At 42.8% G+C, this 18,302-nt stretch overlaps 1 protein-coding gene across 1 annotated transcript in view; it reads right to left on the bottom strand.

Moving 5' to 3' along the window:
* Positions 1 to 18,302, bottom strand: part of Slc25a26 (solute carrier family 25 member 26) — a 122,789-nt gene that overhangs the window by 94,917 nt on the left and 9,570 nt on the right. Inside the window, exons 2-3 of the mRNA XM_059258253.1 lie at positions 14,592 to 14,748; positions 11,199 to 11,308 (exon numbers count right to left, since the gene is read on the bottom strand). Coding sequence (XP_059114236.1) covers positions 11,199 to 11,308; positions 14,592 to 14,748 — 267 coding nt within the window. The remainder of the gene's footprint in view (positions 1 to 11,198; positions 11,309 to 14,591; positions 14,749 to 18,302) is intronic.

Here is an 18,302-nt window from a genome sequence, read left to right as displayed (position 1 = left end):
TTGGAAATCCTACCTATATCTCTTGTATTGAGACAGTTTCCAAACCTTTCTTCCTTAAGTGGCTCCCCTCACTTACACAACCACCCTATAAGAACCATAAGAAAAATTTCAATCTCTGCAGGTACTGGGCTCTCTTGAGAAACCAACACTGCCCCCAGTAACCCAGACTGCAGCTAAGTGAACAGTCTTCTCAACAGAAATCATTATAATGACCTGTAGGCCCTGGTAGTAAACATTTAAGAATCGTTATACAAACCAAAGGCCTCCCACTTCTGTACTTCTCCATCACAGTAGTGAGTCGTGATTCAAAGGAGAACGGAAGCCCGAATCATCAATCTGTAGATTCCTCTTAACAGATAAACCTGAAGGCGGGCACGCTATTAGAGTTACTGCCGTTTCTATGACACGCCATCACACACTTAATGGTAAATGTACCTTGGCAAGAATTATGGGAAGGGACCGCCTCTGCAGCACACTGTCACTTACATCAGCTGGCTTGTGGCTTCTCCTTCAGCCTGGAGTCTTCAGGTCTCCTGGGTCCTGCTGCTTTCCTTCCCTCTTGGTGTAAGGATGCTTGGGATTAGACTGAGTCCACCTGATGATCCAAGAAATCCTAGCTCTTAAGATCCCTTATCCTATCTGCCCAGCCTCTTTTGCAAAGTAACATTCTCAGGTTTCAGGAATCAAAGGAGGGGGCATGATGTTCTCTAAAAGAGAAACAGTAAGTTCTAGAACCTGGTTTTCTTATTTTAAGAAACAAAACAATCTGTATTTTTTGCTTCAAATGACTTCTTAATTTTGGGAGTTTGTTGGTTTGTTTTTGGTGTGTGTATGTTGAGAACTAACTTATTAGGAGACGCATCCCTTAAAAACACTAATTCTCCCTCTCTCAAGAGTCATTGATTGCCTGTAGTTCTTTGTCTAAGAGTGGGGCTACGTGAGATTTCCCCCATCCACATGTCAACTGGTCATGTCACTGTTTAGGAAGCCATATTGTTGGGATTTTTATGGATGGAGCTTCCCTGTCATGTCTAGAAGACACAACTTTACTGCAGATTTTCTGGTCCGCTGGCTCTTACAATCTTTCCACCCCATCTTCCGCTATGTCCCCTGAGCCTTGGACGTAATGGCTGTGTTGTGGATTATCCACAGGGCTGGGCATTCACTGTCAGCTGTCCTCTACATTTTGACCAGTTGTCTGGTTCTGCTTTTTAAAAAAAGCAGCAGCTTCTTTGATGAGGAGGTGAAAGCTACATTACTCAGGGGTATGAGGATAAGAAGTTCCAGTACAGACAGAAGTTAAATGGGTCGGGAGTGGCAGTAGGAGGTTCTCCTCTAAGATCCGTGGCCTCGCTAGCCTTGGGTAGCTGGCTGTGTTTCCAGAACCAGGTTAGATTTCCCTCCTGTTAACTGGGCCTTAAGTCCATTAGACAGCTGCTGGTTACTACCACGATTAGAAATAGCTTGCCATGCTCGTTACTGCTGCAGGTCATAGGCATCATAGCTGTGTAAGACTATTATTTTCTTCCCTTGGTAGCTTGCATATCACCTTCTGGTACTATGGTATTCAAAGAGGCGGCTCTGGGGTAAGATCCAATTCAATTCCTCTAAGTCCTGTGTCCGAAGTGCATGGTGTCTTTAGCAACTGTCTTACCTTCACCCTCTGGGAGGCAAAGAAGGGCAAGAGCAATAACCTACATTGTTGGGGAGTCCTCTCCTGACCAACAACTCAAAAGAAGGTTTCTCATGAACTGTACCAGAGTTTTTGTTAGACAGTCTATGGCTCTTGTAGGCAACATTGTCATCTAAATGGCATAACTTCACTTAAGCCACACACACACACACACACACACACACACACACACACACAATGTATAATTTTAGGTAAATATAAAATAATATGATTCCCTATGGCCTTTTCAAAGAGCCTTAGTGTTATTTTTCCCTCCTTCCTAGGGTTCATCTAGGTCATTCTCATTGGAGAACATTTCTATAGGACTGGTGGATTGGGGGTGAGGTGCTGTCTTGACCTCTTATACTGTTTATTTTTAATGAAACCTGGGCATATGGATATCTTTGGTTGTACGTCTGATATGGACACAGCAGACTGGGCCCCGGCTCTAGCTGTGGGTCTTGGGCTAGGTATGGGGACTGGGTAAAGTGCAGGTGGGCTAGGGTCAGGCACACTCACCAGGCTGAGCCCAGGTACAGGCGGTGCAGGCTGTCTAGCCCTGGAGGTTGAAGATGGCACAAGCAGGACAAGGTCAGATGGACACCTGATCTGAATGCTCATTACCCAAGTCCTGTACTTTCTCATCTCCACTTCTGTCATTTTTATACATACCATAAAAAAGCAGAAACCTCTACAGAGGTGCTCCTGGCAATACACAGAAACACTGGCCTCATTAATCATCCTCCATGGTGTGCTATTGTCCACACATAGCCAAGAAATCTTCAGCAAGGCACTCAACTTTTTTAAGTTTAATTTTTCTGTATTCTTGTATCAAAACTGTAGAAATGTGTCACAGAGAAATTTATGTGGCATGGAACCAGGAATAACATTTACCGTGCTCTGTGTGAGAGGCAAGGCTGAGCGCGGCCTAATGCTGCATTATTTCATCCCTGTAAGAACTGAGGGTGAGCAGCATGCACACCTGTTTGTCCAGGTGGGAAGAGCAGCGGCTCCAGGAAAGAAACAGTGTGCACACACAAGCATACACACATGCACACGCACACACACAAGAAGGAGGTGTGAATATGTGGAGAAGTCACAGTTGTGACTCCCATCTATAATTTGAAAATATATGATCCACACCTGAAGCCCTCAAATCAGTTCCTGGCCATTCAGTGAATGAATCCACCCATTTATTTTATATGCTCCCCAGAAACAGGATTAACAGTTCTTATTCTGCTTCCCAGCACCTGGCATGGTTCCAGCTATATGGAGAACACACAAATATTGAAAATCACACAGCCACAGACCAAGGCAAATTAGTGACCAAGGCATTACCTTCCCAAGAACTGTATTCTAACCAACAAGGAGGCTAGCAGAGGCCAAGTCTTGGTAGGCATTCCTATCTGTTCCTGTTCAACTATAAGCAGCTTCCCCTGTAGCAACATGGTGAGTTCCTTCTGAACCAATCATACACTGCCTGGGGCCCAGGAGAGCAGTTTCTGCTGTCCACTCCCCTCTGCCCTGTGACTCAGTTACACAACTGAGCAAGGAGTTAGAAAATACTACAACTGCAGGAAGCTGGCCTGGTGGTGCATGTCCGGAATCCAGCACTCAGGAGACTGGGACAGGAGAAGCAGTTTAACCCAGCCTGGGCTACATAGTGAGATTCAAACTCAAAAAATAAAGTTTAAATGTAAAATGATGGTTCACATATATTTATGACTATTTCAACATCTATCATGAATAATCCAAAATATAAAATTCTTCTCAAAATTTTTTAACTTGGAGCTGGAAAGATGGCTCAGTGGTTAAGAGCGCTTGCTCCTCCTGCAGAGGACCTGGGTTTTGCTCTCAATATCTACCTGGTAGCTCACAGCCATATCTAAGTACAGTTCCAGACCATCCAACACCCACTTCTGAGATCTGTATCAGATATGCACAGACACACATGCAGGCAAAACACTCTTACACATAAAATAAAATAAAATAAATTTTTTAATTTTAAGTTTTTAACTTTTCTCTTATTGCCTTGCTCAATGTTTCTTCTTGCTGTTTTATTTTTCTATTTATTTACTTACTTACTTACTTATTTTTTGAGGCAGGGTCTCCCTATAAACCTGGCTGGCCTCCAGCTCACACAGAGATCCACCTCCCTCTGCCTCCCAAGTGCTGGGATTAAAAGGTGTATGTCACCACACTGAGTGGTTCTTAAAGGTCATAATTAACATCAAATATTCATTTTATTTTTATTTATGTGCTCATACATATGTGTAGACTCAGGATCCCTCAAAGGCCAGAGAAGAGTACCAGATTCCCTGGTACTGGAGTTACAGATGGTTGTGAGCAGCTTAATATAGATGTTAGGAATGAAATACAAGTCCTCTACAAGAACAGCACATGCTTATAACTGCTAAACCATCTCCTATTCATTTATGATACTAACAGAACAGCTTATGTAGTGGGTGGCAGATGTAGTGGGTAGCCATTCCAGCTTTGTTCTGGAAGTTCCAACCCCCATTGAGACTTCGGCAACTGTCACACCTACAAGGTGGAACCAAGAGAGTGTTCGCCGATCCAGATCTTGGGTCCCCAGGCGCCTCCCTTGGCCCCGCCTTGTAGGTGTGACAGTTGCCGAAGTCTCAATGGGGGTTGGAACTTCCAGAACAAAGCTGGAATGGCTACCCACTACAAGCTTACATCCATCCCCACTAGGGAAAACACAGCAAATACCAGCATGTGCTCTAAGCTTTGTGTCTGAGAAACATCCTTCAAGTTCTTAGCCAAACAGATCATCTAGTGGAAGCTTAACTACACCATATCCAATAAGAGCCTGAGAGACTGGTACTCAGCAGGTCCAGCAGCCTTTCAGCTACTAGAGAAGGGAAGCCTTGACAGAAAGTGTCGTTAGCTACAAGACTCCACAACAGCATGGGCCTTTAAAAAAAACTCAGGAGCCGGCTGTAACACTCACTCAACATCCTTTGACAGAAAAGCCAAGTCTATGCATGAGTATTGTTCCACCCTCAAAAATAACCAGTCACCATCTGGGGTTCTCGATTACCTTGCAGAGTCCCCACGACCGTCTCCAGACCTTCATTTGTCCCCTGCCACACAGGCAGCTGCGTCCATGCAGGCGCTCCTTAGGTCACATTTGGAGAAGTACTGTTAGGAGGGGACAGAATGGCACGTACAAAACAGGATCTAATGTGTCTCCGGGGTGTTTCCGTCTTAGGCGGGAATGGGCCTGAAAAGGACAATCAACCAGCATCCACGTGGGGGACCTCTATGTCACTGTGCATACATTTAATTCACATGGGGCTCCTTCTGGATATAAAGAACTTTCAATGTCCTTCCATTTCTAAAAGTAACAGGAACCAAGCTCCAAGAAGCAGAAGATTCAAGAAAAGTAAAATCTGAAAACCACTGAAGAGCATCACCACTGCTAGATTACGGTGCCCACACCGTTAAGGGAAAGCTGCCGTGCCTTGGACCTCATTACGGATTCTGCTTCTCACAGGGCTTGTTCTGTGTGTGATGAAAACTGGGCTGGGACATAATTGAGGCAGGGATTTAGAGATTTGGTACAGCAAACTTCCTAATAAAAATGGCACAAACGGGACTCTTCTTGCTGTGGTTACATATTAAATCTTATTTGATCGATTTCTCTGTATTCCAAATTGGAAGCAGAAGGCAGAAGGTTGTGATTAAAGTCATATTGATTCATCATTAACATTTAATCAAGTGGCTGCTATAGCTACAGGGAATGCTTATTACTGTGGCAGTGTTCTTTTCTTTCCAAGTTGCCTTTATTGTCGCTACAACAAAGAAACTGTGGATATATTCAATAGCAACAAAACACGGCATTGTTTCTAAGGGTCTGTCTGCAGCATACACAACAAGCCTGGATCAAAGCAAAGGTGCTGCCTAGCACTGCACACCGAGCTGTTCCTTACAAGCCAGGCTGCTGCAGCTCTGAGCAATGACTGCTAAGAAGGATTTTCTGTCTCTTTTATTTTACACATGAAATTGTATTTCCCCCTATGTCCACTTGTTTCTTTCTCTTACTTTTTAGCACATTTATATGAAACTGAACCCCAGAGTTTGTGTTCTGTGAAATGGAAACAAGATACTAAAACAGGAAGGAAGTAATATGTATACTTGTTAAACAATTTGACAGAACTGATTCTGAACTTCAGGGAGGTTTTCCATTTAAGTTCCAAGACTATTAGCACTTCAGAATAGTACTTCCATAAACTTGAGAAATCTGGCAAACTTTTTAAAATTTGTATTTTTTCATGAGAAATTCAAACATGTAGGAAATAAGGTCGTATCTGCCCCTAAGCTCCATTTGTTCCTTTAACAGGTCTTTTTAATAAGCCACTAAGTCAAGTCGTATGCCCACATATGTACAAGTGTGGCACCACCCACCAGAACAAGGGAAACATACCGGTGCCACATCCTCAAAAGAGGGTGGTCCTCACTCCCCAGTAACTAACAGATAGCCCCTCAGGAAGGGTGGGCCTGGAGATCATCTATGCCATTTAAAATATAGCAAACTTTTTAACAAAATAAATGAGTTTTACTGTCACATATTTTTTACTATTTCTAATTATGTGTCATGTGTGGGTATTTGCAGGAGAGGGAAGGTGCCACAGAGGGCAAAGGTGTCAGGTCCCTACAAATGGAGTTACATCTGACTGTGAGGTGCCTGATGTGGGTGCTGGGAATGGAACTCAGGTCCTTGGAAGAGTAGTACATGCACTTAACCACTGAGCTATCTCTCCAGCCACACTCTCAATAAAGGAGCTTTAAATCAACTACAAGTCCACATAGAGAGATGTCTCAGGCCCCAAGGCCTCAGTTCCTGCACCCCTGAGGGTCAGTTCTCCTCCTAAGCCCCTCTGGGAGTCATGGAGGAACTCCTACGAGAACACTAACTATGCATGTCCTAATGCTGTGTAGTCATTCTCACGGCTGCATGGTTCCTAATTCTAAGGAATCAGGAATGTCCCCCCATGTCCAACAGTCTGCACAAGAAAATTCTATTGAAAAGCTCCAATAAATAAAAAGAGTAATTACAGACCTCAGAAGCATCAGCCCCTACAACAGCTTCTACAGATGTGGGCTTTGAAGGCTGCCTCTGCTCTCGGCTCTTCTTGCCTCGCTCTCTGTACCTGGTGCCAGAGACTCCTGGCACCACCAACTGAGCTGTCCTGCTATTCCTTCACCACCATGACGGCCTGAAACTTTCTAAGACCATGAGCCAAAATAAACTCTTCCTCCTTTCAGATGAATTAGATTACTATGGTGGCCACAGCAGACAGCAGCAACCAATACATACCTCTATAAAATCTTTCTGTAAGCTCAAAGGAGTGCGGCGACTGAATAAAGATTAGCAACAAGGTCTTCAGGCAATAAGGTCAAGGTGAAATGAAGTGAATGGCTAAGTTCTATTGTGCTTCTTGCTTTCAACAACATATTAGGAAATACAGGTCAAATGCACAACTTATGAAACTATATTTGAAGCCAAACAATACATCACGCCATTACAAAACAATGGCCAGGCTATGTGTGGGTGTGGCTTAGTGGTAGGGTACTACTTACCACATGCCAGACTCTGGATTCATGCTGGGGTGGAGGGTAAAATAACAGAGGAGGAACTGGGACGAGGGTCATTCAGTGAAACACTTGGCCCACAAGCACTAAGACCTGAGTTTGATCCCCAGCACCCATGCAGAATGCCAGGCCCAGTGCTCCAGAGGTGGAGGCACCCAGATCTCTGGATCGCACTGACCAGGCAGCCTAGCCCAACAAAGCCCCAGGCCCCAGTGAGAGACTCTGTCTCCAAAAACAGAAGAACATCTCAAGGATCATGACCCAAGGTGGACCTGTGGTCTCCACATATATGTCCATACTTGCCAGCACATACGCCAACATCGACACATCCACATATAAACATACATATACAAAATAATAATAATAAATAAAATTGGCAACTATCATAAAAACAACCCTAAATGCATTTAAACCTTCACACACAATTTTCCATCATTTAAAATATTCAAAATTAACTGTATACAATGAGGTCTGTCAAAACATAATCAGAATTGATTTAAGCCTAAAACAAAAAAGTTAGTAGGGTTTTTTTAATTAAGTGTGGATTGGTTTTAAATTAATAAATTGTTAAAATGACAAAACTCCCTAAATTAATTTATAGAATCAAATGTAGTACCTCTCTGCTTTCTTAAAGAAATGTAAAGTTGATTCTGAAATTCACACAGAAATACAAGGGATCCAGGGTTGGAGAAATGGCTCAGTAGTGTTTGATGTACAATCATGAGGACCAGAGTTAAGATCCCAGCACCCACATAACAAGCCATCTCTGAGGGACCCAATGCCCTTTTTTTGGCTTCCATATCCACAAGTGCCTGACATACCTGCACACACACACACACACACACACACACACACACACACACACACACGAAAAGTATATGCCAGGTATGGTGGTGAATGCCTTTAATCTCAGCACTTGGAAGCAGTTTGAGGTCAGCCTGGTCTACATCCTTCATATTGAGTTCCAGGCTAACCAGAGCTACATAGTGAGACCCTGCTTCAAAAATAATAATAATAATAAAATAAATGAGAGAGAGAGAGGGGGGGGGGGGAGGGAGGGGATGGAAGAAAGAGAAAAGGGAGGCCAGAACATACTGAAAAAGAAAGCATTTGGAGAAGCCTCAATGATTTCCAGGCTTACTACAAGGCTATAGTACTCAAACCATGTAGTACTAGTGCGGGACACACACAAGGATAGGCCAGAGCTCAGAATCCAGAAACAAATCTCACCTTGATGGCCAATAAGCTGTTGACAAGAACTCTGGGGCCACTCAGTGTAGAGCAAAAGTCTTTCTAGTAAAGGTATTAGAAAACTCAATACTTGCATCCCAAAGAATAAAGTTAGGGGCCAGTGAGGTAGCTCAGCAGGTAGTTATGCTTGCTGTGTGTTCTGGTTTGGTTTCTGTTGTGATAAAACACTGAACAAAACACACTTGGGGAAGAAAGGCTTATTTCATCCTACAGACGGTCCTTCACTAAGGGAGGCTAAGGCAGGAACTCCAGGCAGGAACCTGGAGGCAGAGGCCATGGAGGTGCGCTGCTTATTGGCTTGCTCCCACGCTCATATTCCGCTACCTTTCTAATAGTGCCCAGGCCACCTTCCTAGGTATAGTACGTCCTGCAGTGTGCTGGGCCCTCCTGCATCAATTAGCAATCAAGAAAATGCTCCACAGACATATCCACAAGTGATCTAAATGAGGCAGTTCTTCAACTGAGGTTCTTCCTAGCCATGTCAGGTTGACAACCAACATCAGCCATCACATCACACACACTTAGCTACCTAAGTTTGATCTTCAGACACCTCTGACCTCGCCACATGCATATGATGGCACCTGCACTTACATGCATACACACAATAAAAATAAACTTAAAAAAAGAAAGGGACAAAGTCAGGGTGGTGGTAGCTCACACCTTTAATCCCAGCACTCGGGAGGCAGAGCCAAGTGGATCTCTGTGAGTTTGAGGCCAGCCTGGTCTACAGAGCAAGATCCAGGACAGACACCAAAACTACACAGAGAAACCCTGTCTCTAAAAAAACAAACAAACAAACAAACAAAAAAGAACAAAGTTAGATCACAAGCCCATACCATATACAAAACTCAACTCACAATGTAGCAAAGACCCAAGTACAAGAATTAAGACTATAAAATGTGTATAAGAAAACACAAGTGTATCTTTATGAGCTCAGATTAGGTAACGGTTTCTTAACAATGATGCCAAACAGAACACATTTGACCCTAGCACCCTCACCACAGAGCCACACACACTTGTACCTAGAGCCCTCACCCAGAACCACACACACACTCAACCCTAGAACCCTGTGGTGGTTTGAAAGAAAGTGGCCCACAAAGGGAGTGGCACTATTGGGAGGTGTGGCTTTGCTGGAGTAAGTATGGTCTTGTTGGAGGAAGTGTGCCACTGTGGAGGTGGGCTATGAGGTCTCATATATGCTCAAGCTTCACTCAGTGTGATACAATCCACTTCAGTTGCCTGCAAGATGTAGGACTCTCAGCTACTTCTCCAGCACCCTCTCTGCCTGCACACCGCCATGCTCCCCACCATGATGACAATGGACTGAACCTTTGAACTGTAAGCCACCACTTAGATTAAATGTTTTCCTTTATAAGAGCTGCCGTGGTGATGGTGTCTCTTCACACCCTACCCAAGATAAGTCCTCGCCACAGAGACACACAACTGGACTCAGACTCTAGAGAAGCTGGAGGGAAGGATGGGAGCTGGAGAAGGCATGGGCCAGATGTCAACACCATAAGCGAACAGGCAGTGACACAGGGGCCAGAATGTGCCACAGTGCCTGCCCCTGCACCACACTTCTGTTCATTACCACAGCTGCTACTCCACTCCACCTTAATTTCTCTGTGACTAACTACCTAAAACCATTCTGTAGAAGCCATTCTGGGAAAAGTAGCTCCAACTCAGCTACATTAATACAAACAACACCAACCAAACTTATACAGACATCTTCTTCCATCTCTTTAATTCTATCTGTAGAATGACATTTTATGGCTGCCTCTTACAATAATATACAATGGATTTTTCTTACATCATAAGACTATCTTTTAACTGTCATGTTTAATCCATTCATATTTATTGGGATTTTGCCACTTTCATAATTAAAACAAACAAACCCCAAACAGTGGAGGCTAGGGAGATGACTCAAGCTTGCGGGTCTAGCATCAACCTAAAAAGCTGGATGTAACACATGCACTGTGAGCCCAGAACTGCTGGAGATGAAGACAGGATGATGGCTGGGGCTTGCTAGCCACAAGCCTAGCTCCAGCTTCAGTGGGAGACCCTGACTCAAGGGAATAAAACAGAGATGGAGCAGGGCACCCAACATCGTCCCCTCCTGGTGCTGCATACAGGGGCACAGGTCCACAGGCACACTTGTATATACACAGCACACACACACCTAAATGCACACATATCCACAAAAAGAACTGTTAAAGCCTGGTGTGGTGGCATATATCTGTAATTTTTGTGCTCAGGAGGCTGAGGCAGAAGGATTACCAATTTGGGTCTTGAACACAGTAATACCACCTGACTCAAAGGGGAGGGGCTTTAAAAAATAAAATTCACCATAAATACATTTTGAGGAGATAAATATGTGTACTCTGATATAGGCATTACACAACAGAATCAGATACTGTGATACAGTTTGTCTAGCATTTTAAAAGCTTTGAATTTGATCCTCAGCACCAAAATAAATAAATAATATAAATAACATTATACAATATGTGCATTTTAAAACATTACACTAACAGATACAATTTTTAATTTTTATCTATCAGTTAAATCTAAATTTTAAAAATGAAACAATTAGCTGCACCAACAAACCCAGACATCACTCACATTTCTGAAATATTTTCTCACGTCGCCCATTGCTTACCACTTCTCCCGCAGAGGCGGCCAGCATGTGCTTCATGGGCCTGACGTGTGGAGTCGAGTCAGTGTGCAGCAAACATTTCACATATTCATAGGTGAGAAAAAACATAGCAGCTGAAATACAAAAGTATCTTTTCAATGTCAATAAATATCTCACCTACTTAGGAATGTCTCTCAAAAGCTGTGACAATAATAATTAAAGGATGAGATAAGAACTGGCAAGTACATGCCTTTTTCCACCCTCTTGCAGAACTTATCAAACCTGGACTACATTTTTGACCTTGGACTTGGAGAAACACAGAAGACACGATCCCTATCTGAGGTGCACTCAACAGGTAGCCTGGCACTGCCCTGCTTCATTTTCTAGTAAACTTCTTAAAAAGGACTGTGGGCTTCACAGACCCAAAATAGCATTACATATAGTCATAAAAACAAGCAGCTGCTGAGTTATGCATAGGTTAAAACCATAAACACATACATACCTTAAGTAAAATGTCAATGCTACAATGTTTACTACAGATTATACGAAATAGCTATGCTACTTTTCCCTACTTGAAATCATCTTTATAAAACACGGAAACAATCAACAATTTCATTAAAAACAGAAGTCAGTGCCAGGCGTGGCAGTGCACACCTTGAATCCCAGCACACTGGAGGCAGGGCAGGCTGACCTCTGTGCGTTTGAGGCCAGTCTAGTCTACATAGCAAGCTCCGGGACAGCCACATTACACAGTGTGACTGTATCTAAGAAACGAAAAGACAAGGGGGAATCAGCGGAAAGCTGCCTCTATTGCTGTAATCAGAGCTGCACAGGAGGCTTTAAAACTTCCTGTGTACTATCAATCAAGAGATGTCTTTACCTCTTCCAGAAGAGACAAGGCACAGAGGATAAGTGGACAACAAACCCATCTTCTGAAGGACATGAGAGCACTAAACACTCAGGAAAACAACCCGACAGTGGAAACCATTCCCCAAAGTCAACCAGTGTGTGAAGGGCCCACAGGCTGCTCACATGTCTAATTACAAATACAACAGCCGTACGTATGTAGCTGCGTCTGGTCTATTCCCGCATGTGGTTCCTCACACTGCTTCCCCAATTTTGGCCCATTCACTCCATGTCCAGGTATAAGGGCTCTGCTGCACTCAGCTGTATGTTCTGTGGGTGCATATACCCCCTAAGCCCTGCCCCACCCCAGGAGAAAGGAGGAAGCTAAAGGTTCCCAGGTCCCATCATCAAGTACCTCAAGATTGTCATTTATAGCTACTTTGGTGAGATGTAAGTTCCAGCCCCTGCCAAACAGGTAGCATCCAAAAAGGCTCTAGAGTTGGAAATGATGACACAGTGCAGCTCTAACAGAAGCTCTGCGTGAAGAAGGGAAGAGGAGGTAGACTAGCCACAGCCCTCACCCCCACAAGAACAAAAGCCAGACTGGGCCTTCCTCTGCTATGTTCCTGCCTAAAAAGGAATGGGCCTCTTCAAAAGGCTCCCCTCTCCTTCTCCCTCTCCCTCTCCCTCTCAATCCCTCACCTGTGCTGGCTTGATTCTCAACAATGTCCATAGCCATCTATGGTTACAAGGGATTCTGTACTCAGACTACAGAGTCTTAACCAATAACAAAAGGCAATACACGTGACAATACAAAGATTAATAGAAATGGGTTAATTTAAGATGAAGGAGCCAGTTAATAATAAGCCTGAGCTTTAGACCAAACAGTTTGTAATTAATATTAAGCCTCTGAGTGATTATTTTATAAAAACGGCTGCTGCCGGGCAGGACCAAGAAACTTCAGGCTATAAAATCCCATTTCTAGAAGGCTTTGCTTTGACTTTGTTTCCTGCACTTTATGGGATAAAAGGAAAAGATTTTCAACATAGCCTTCCCAGAGACAGACTGATACACAAACACATGTGTACATGCTTGTGCATGTGTGTGTGTGTGCACATACACACACACAAATTCAAAATCACGTTCTATATGTAAATGCCTTGGAGAAGAATGTAAAACAGTCCTGTGAGCTTAACTGCAGCATCATGTACTACATACATCACTGGTGATGTCACACATGCCTGAGCCCTTACTGCAATACATGAGGATGAGCCACAAAAGCCACAAAAACTGGTCACCAAAAGCTATGAGCACAGAGCATATTCCTTTGTAGATCGCCTGCTCAAAGGTCCTCAAACTTATCTACAGAGGAGGATCGCCTTGGAGTTTTAAACCACCAGTGTCCTGGACACACCCCAATCTCTGCAGGTGGGCCACTGGTATCCGTGTGGCTTCAAGCTCCTTGTGGATCAGGCCATTCTATTTGGGACAACCCTGTACCTTTGTCCATGCATTACACAATGGGGGTTCAACAACAGCTCATTAACTAATACTCAAAGAATTAAGACAGACTAGGAGTCAAAGGTAACCCAGGGTGACTCCTAGGGGATGGAGAAGAAAGTGAAGTTGACAACAGAAAGATGGAAAGACTACTTTTTCTCTACACTACAAATCTTCATGTGAAGGCTATGTTTAAAGACCGGGCACGTGAGCATCAGGTTAACATATTCATTCATTATCCTGGAAAAAGAGAGAAAACAAACCCAGGATTTAAGAAGCCCCTAGAGCCATGATTTTGTGGATGCAGGCTGTACATCATTTTTGCTAGTTAGCTAAGTTTACTTGTGAGCATTAGAGGCATCCATCAGGAACTGGGAGATGGAAAGTGGACACACCTCAGGAGAACACTGTATGCTTAGTATGTGCAAGGTCCTGAATACAATCCAAAAGAAAAATAAAGCACCTACTGGTAAACAATTAAAATCAGGTGACTGAAAACAGATATACTCAGAAGTAGATTAAATAAAAACACATCATCCTAATTATCAAATGAAAATACCAAAAGTCACAACAAGACTTTAAAACCCAAACAACAGGCATTGGCAGGAGAGTCTCCAGGACAACTCAGTGAAGCACCTTCCTCATCTAAGAGCAATTTAAGAAGAACAATGCCTCTCTCTGTCTCACCTGTTCACTGGGGTCACCTAGGACAACACACCTTTATAAAGCCTCCTGAGAACTCTGGTGTGCAGGCAAGGTTAAAACTACTACTCTACAAGATTATGATGAAAAAGCAACATTTTAAAGATTCTAAACTGAGGATTTAAACAGCAAAGCCATTTTTAAAAGATTACCCTTTTTTTTTTTTTTTTTTTTTTTTTTTTGTATAAACCTCCTGGAATGAAATCTACAACACTCTCTGCATTCTGTTTACATACAATCAAAGAACAAAACATAAATCCAGAAGATCAGCTGTAACATATAAGGAACTTTCTGCATGTACATCTTAATTATTCTGAATATAAACCCATTATCTTGGCTTCTGCGCAGTGTGAGGATCAACACCCTTACCATTAGGAAAGGATCCGACAGCTGTAGAAGGGACGCCAGCATAGATCCCACGGAAACCACCAGCCTTGCTGAATCCTTGGGGACTCTGCAGCCTTGTCTTAATAGTGTCCAAAGGAAATAAGATCAAGTCAACAGAGGCACCTGCTACTCCTCCAGCCTGTGCAAAAGGATGGGGAAGAGAGAACAGTGAGCTCTGAGCCACGGAGGGACAGGGAAGCGGCCTTTCTCCTTTCTCCCACGCAGGACCAGGGCTGTGAGCATCTGCCCATGCTGGGCAAGTGCCCTACTCCTGGGCTACATCCCGAGCCCTGAGGAAGACTCCACACAGTTGCTCACATCTTTCAGTCCACAAGTTTCTTTGCAATACTCAAAGGACTTACATTTTTTAATAAGAAAATGATACGCTTATCAGTTGTGCTATACTTGCAACTTGTACATATTTTTACTTTTTAGATGAATTTTAATGAATTAAATTTATTCTTAAAACAAAATTAAAGCTCACTCTTAATTTATTCATATAATTCAATAACTTTTTAAAGCCATTTAAAAAAGAAAAAGACAGGTAAAGAGCAAAAAGTATCCTAATTACTCCAGAAGCTACTTTTATTAGTTTCTTGTTGTGACTTTCCAAAGTTACCATAGGCATAGTCAAGCAAGCATGGATACTCTTTTCTTATTTATTGTGATTTCTTGTTTTAATTTTGTATGTGGTATATGTACTGTTCCTGTGGGTGTGTGGAGAGTAGAGGCAGACATCAGGCATCTTTCCCTGACTGCTCTTCACCTTAATTTTTTGAGATAGTATCTCACTAAACCTGAAGCTTATGAACTCTGCTATGGTAACTGACCAGTGAGCCCCACCCCGCTTTGGGGACAAGGTTCATGTAGACCAAATTAGCTTTGAACTTGTTATACAACCAAAGATGACCCTGAACTCCTTCTGCCTCCACCTTTCAAGTGTGATGGAACAAATATACACAATGGAATACTACTCAGCTGTTAAAAAAAATAGTTAATTTGTAGGTAAATGGAACTAGAAAAGATTATAATGAATGAGGTGACCCAAATTCAGAAAGACAAATGCCACATGTTCTCTCTCAACTGTAGTTCCTAACTCAGAATCTTCAGTAGAGTATAACCAGGAGTTACTTTAAAAGCCAGGAAGTAAAAAGGAACTATGGGCAGGGCTAGAGGAAGGAAGAGCAGGATCCGGGTGACATGACAGGGAGAAATGGGAGAAAAGGGTAGGAGGGGCTCTGTTTTTATGGGAGGGGAGGGACATCAATACAGAATGCGAGGGAGAGAGGAGGGGCAAATAACACCAAGGATATTTGATGAAGCATCGTCTTATTTTACATTCACCTAAAATTATACACACACAACACATGTAAGCGTGTGTGTGTGTGTGTGTGTGTGTGTGTGTGTGTGTGTGTGTACCTTAAATGAAGATATGCCACTTGAGCTTACGATACTCCCCGCACATGCGGTACTAGGCATGAGAAACCTCCATTTGAGTTGTTGGTCAGGGTAGTCAAAGTGACTCCCAAAACAATACAGGCCATTGCTATTGCCCTTGGTTGCCTCTCGGAGGTTGAAGATAGTCCCTACTGCTGAAGACACCACACACTTTACACACAGGACTCTGAAGATGTGAACTGGAAATAACCTGCAAGCCTCCTTCCAGTGGTCCCAGCTTTCATAGTACCAGAAAGTACTTTCCAAGCTGCTGAAGGAGGAAAGCAACCAATAGTCCATCCGGCTGTGACAACAGTGAATTTTAACAATGACCAACATAGCAAGCTATCCCTACGGGTGCAGGAGCAGCACTCATATCTTGGTGGTAACTAACTGCTGTCTAATTGGACTTAAGGCCCACTCAACAAGAGGAACATCATGCCTGGTACTAGAAACCTAAGCAACTACCTCGAGCTAGTGAGGTCATGATCTTGTAAGAGAATCTACTACCATCACTTTATTAGACCAGCGTAACTCCTACCTTCATTCTGAAATGTACCCTGACATTTACAGGTAAGTGGAGCTCTTATCTCTCATCAAAGAAGTTTCTCTTTACAGCAAATGGAGATCACTATTGAAAAACTACAAGTCATATGCAGAAATCAATGGACTGTGGGAAGCCTGGTCCCAACTAATACATCTACAACAGGACTCCTGCATCTAAGGCTGGGGGAATATTGGGGAGGAGGAGACAAAAAGAGGGTAAGAGCTAGCAGACTAGGAAGTCTGCTATGAGACTGTGTCCTAGAAATGACAGGGAAGCTTCACACATGATACCACAACAATATGGCTGCCTAAACAAGGCCTGAACAGTGATAATGTAATATACATGATGACACAGAACAAAGAACTCTCAAGGGGCCCCACTCATAGACAAAAACCTATACGCAACTTAGGACTGCTGAGAGAGGGAGAATTAGCCCTCCTAGGGATGAGCCCCTACCTGGTTATCCAATACAAAGTGGTCAGCCCGGAAATCACCCACACACAAGTCACACACCAAAGGGACTCAGCAAGTTGTATTTATCTATTTATGCACTTTTCTATGTAACAACAATAATCAAAAGAGGCCATCAATTTGAGAGGGATTTGGGGGGCATGGGAAGGGCTGGCAGAAGCAACATGGGGCAGGAGGGAAAGAGGGCAAAGGAGGAAAGAAGTGCTATATTTTAGTTTTCTAAAGTCATAATGAAAAGTGAAAGTAAATAAAAGCAAAAGAGAGCACCCGGATTTGTAATGGCATATACCTGTAACCCCAGCACTGAAGAGGCTGAGTCAGAAAGATCTGGAGTTCAAGACCAGCCTGGACTATAGAGGAAGACTGTCTCAAAATTAAGTAAATAGAAATAGATGGCATACAATATATAGACTGTTCTACAGTGCTTTTAGGCTGCTCAACAATTTATCCTATGCTTGAATCACACCTAATGTTCTATTTTGTCTTTTGAACCACTGAGTACTAAATCTGCACAACGACTTTTTAGGGGACTTAAATTTTCAGACAGATAATAATTCTTATCCACCTAGATCTGTATTAAGATAAGCACACATCCAAGGATTCATATATTATTTTCTATGTTTATTATACTTGCTAATCCCTTGACAACATTTAATTGACTAAATTTTTTTAAAAGAACTGGTACTCATTCCCAAGGAATTGAGTTTGTTTAAAAAGTAGAACATTCAAAACTGTACCTCACACCTATAGTGACACACAGGCAGAATATTTTAATGCTAATTATATTTTAGTAAAAGGAGGATGAAATTTTGAAAAACACAAACCCAAACACAGTGCCCTGAAAGGGCTAAGGCAACATTCACAAGTGGGCAAGTGGGCAGACTATATCACTGCAGATGAGAGTCCTCACAGTATGTTGTAAGCGGTTTGCTAAGCATTTCTGTCTTTTTAATATTGAACCACATGAACATAATCTCTTTAAAATACAGAAATGTACAACTAAAAAGTGTGTCCATGGCAAAGAAAGGAGAGGAGAAAGAGAGAGAAAAGAGTGGGCACTATTCACACTTATGGGCAAAATTCAAATTTAGTCTAACTTTTGAGCTTTCAAAATTTCCAGTTTGTGCAATACTTAGTGTGTGGTAGGCCAACTTGCTCTACCCACCTTTCAGCACAAAACTACTGCAAGAGGTAAGTGGAAAAACAAAACACTGGTGAGAATTAGTGCAATGACTACT

The sequence above is a fragment of the Peromyscus eremicus genome, chromosome 3 (genome assembly GCF_949786415.1).
Source record: "Peromyscus eremicus chromosome 3, PerEre_H2_v1, whole genome shotgun sequence".
NCBI lineage: Eukaryota > Metazoa > Chordata > Mammalia > Rodentia > Cricetidae > Peromyscus > Peromyscus eremicus.
This window is presented reverse-complemented; position numbering and strand designations above follow the sequence as displayed.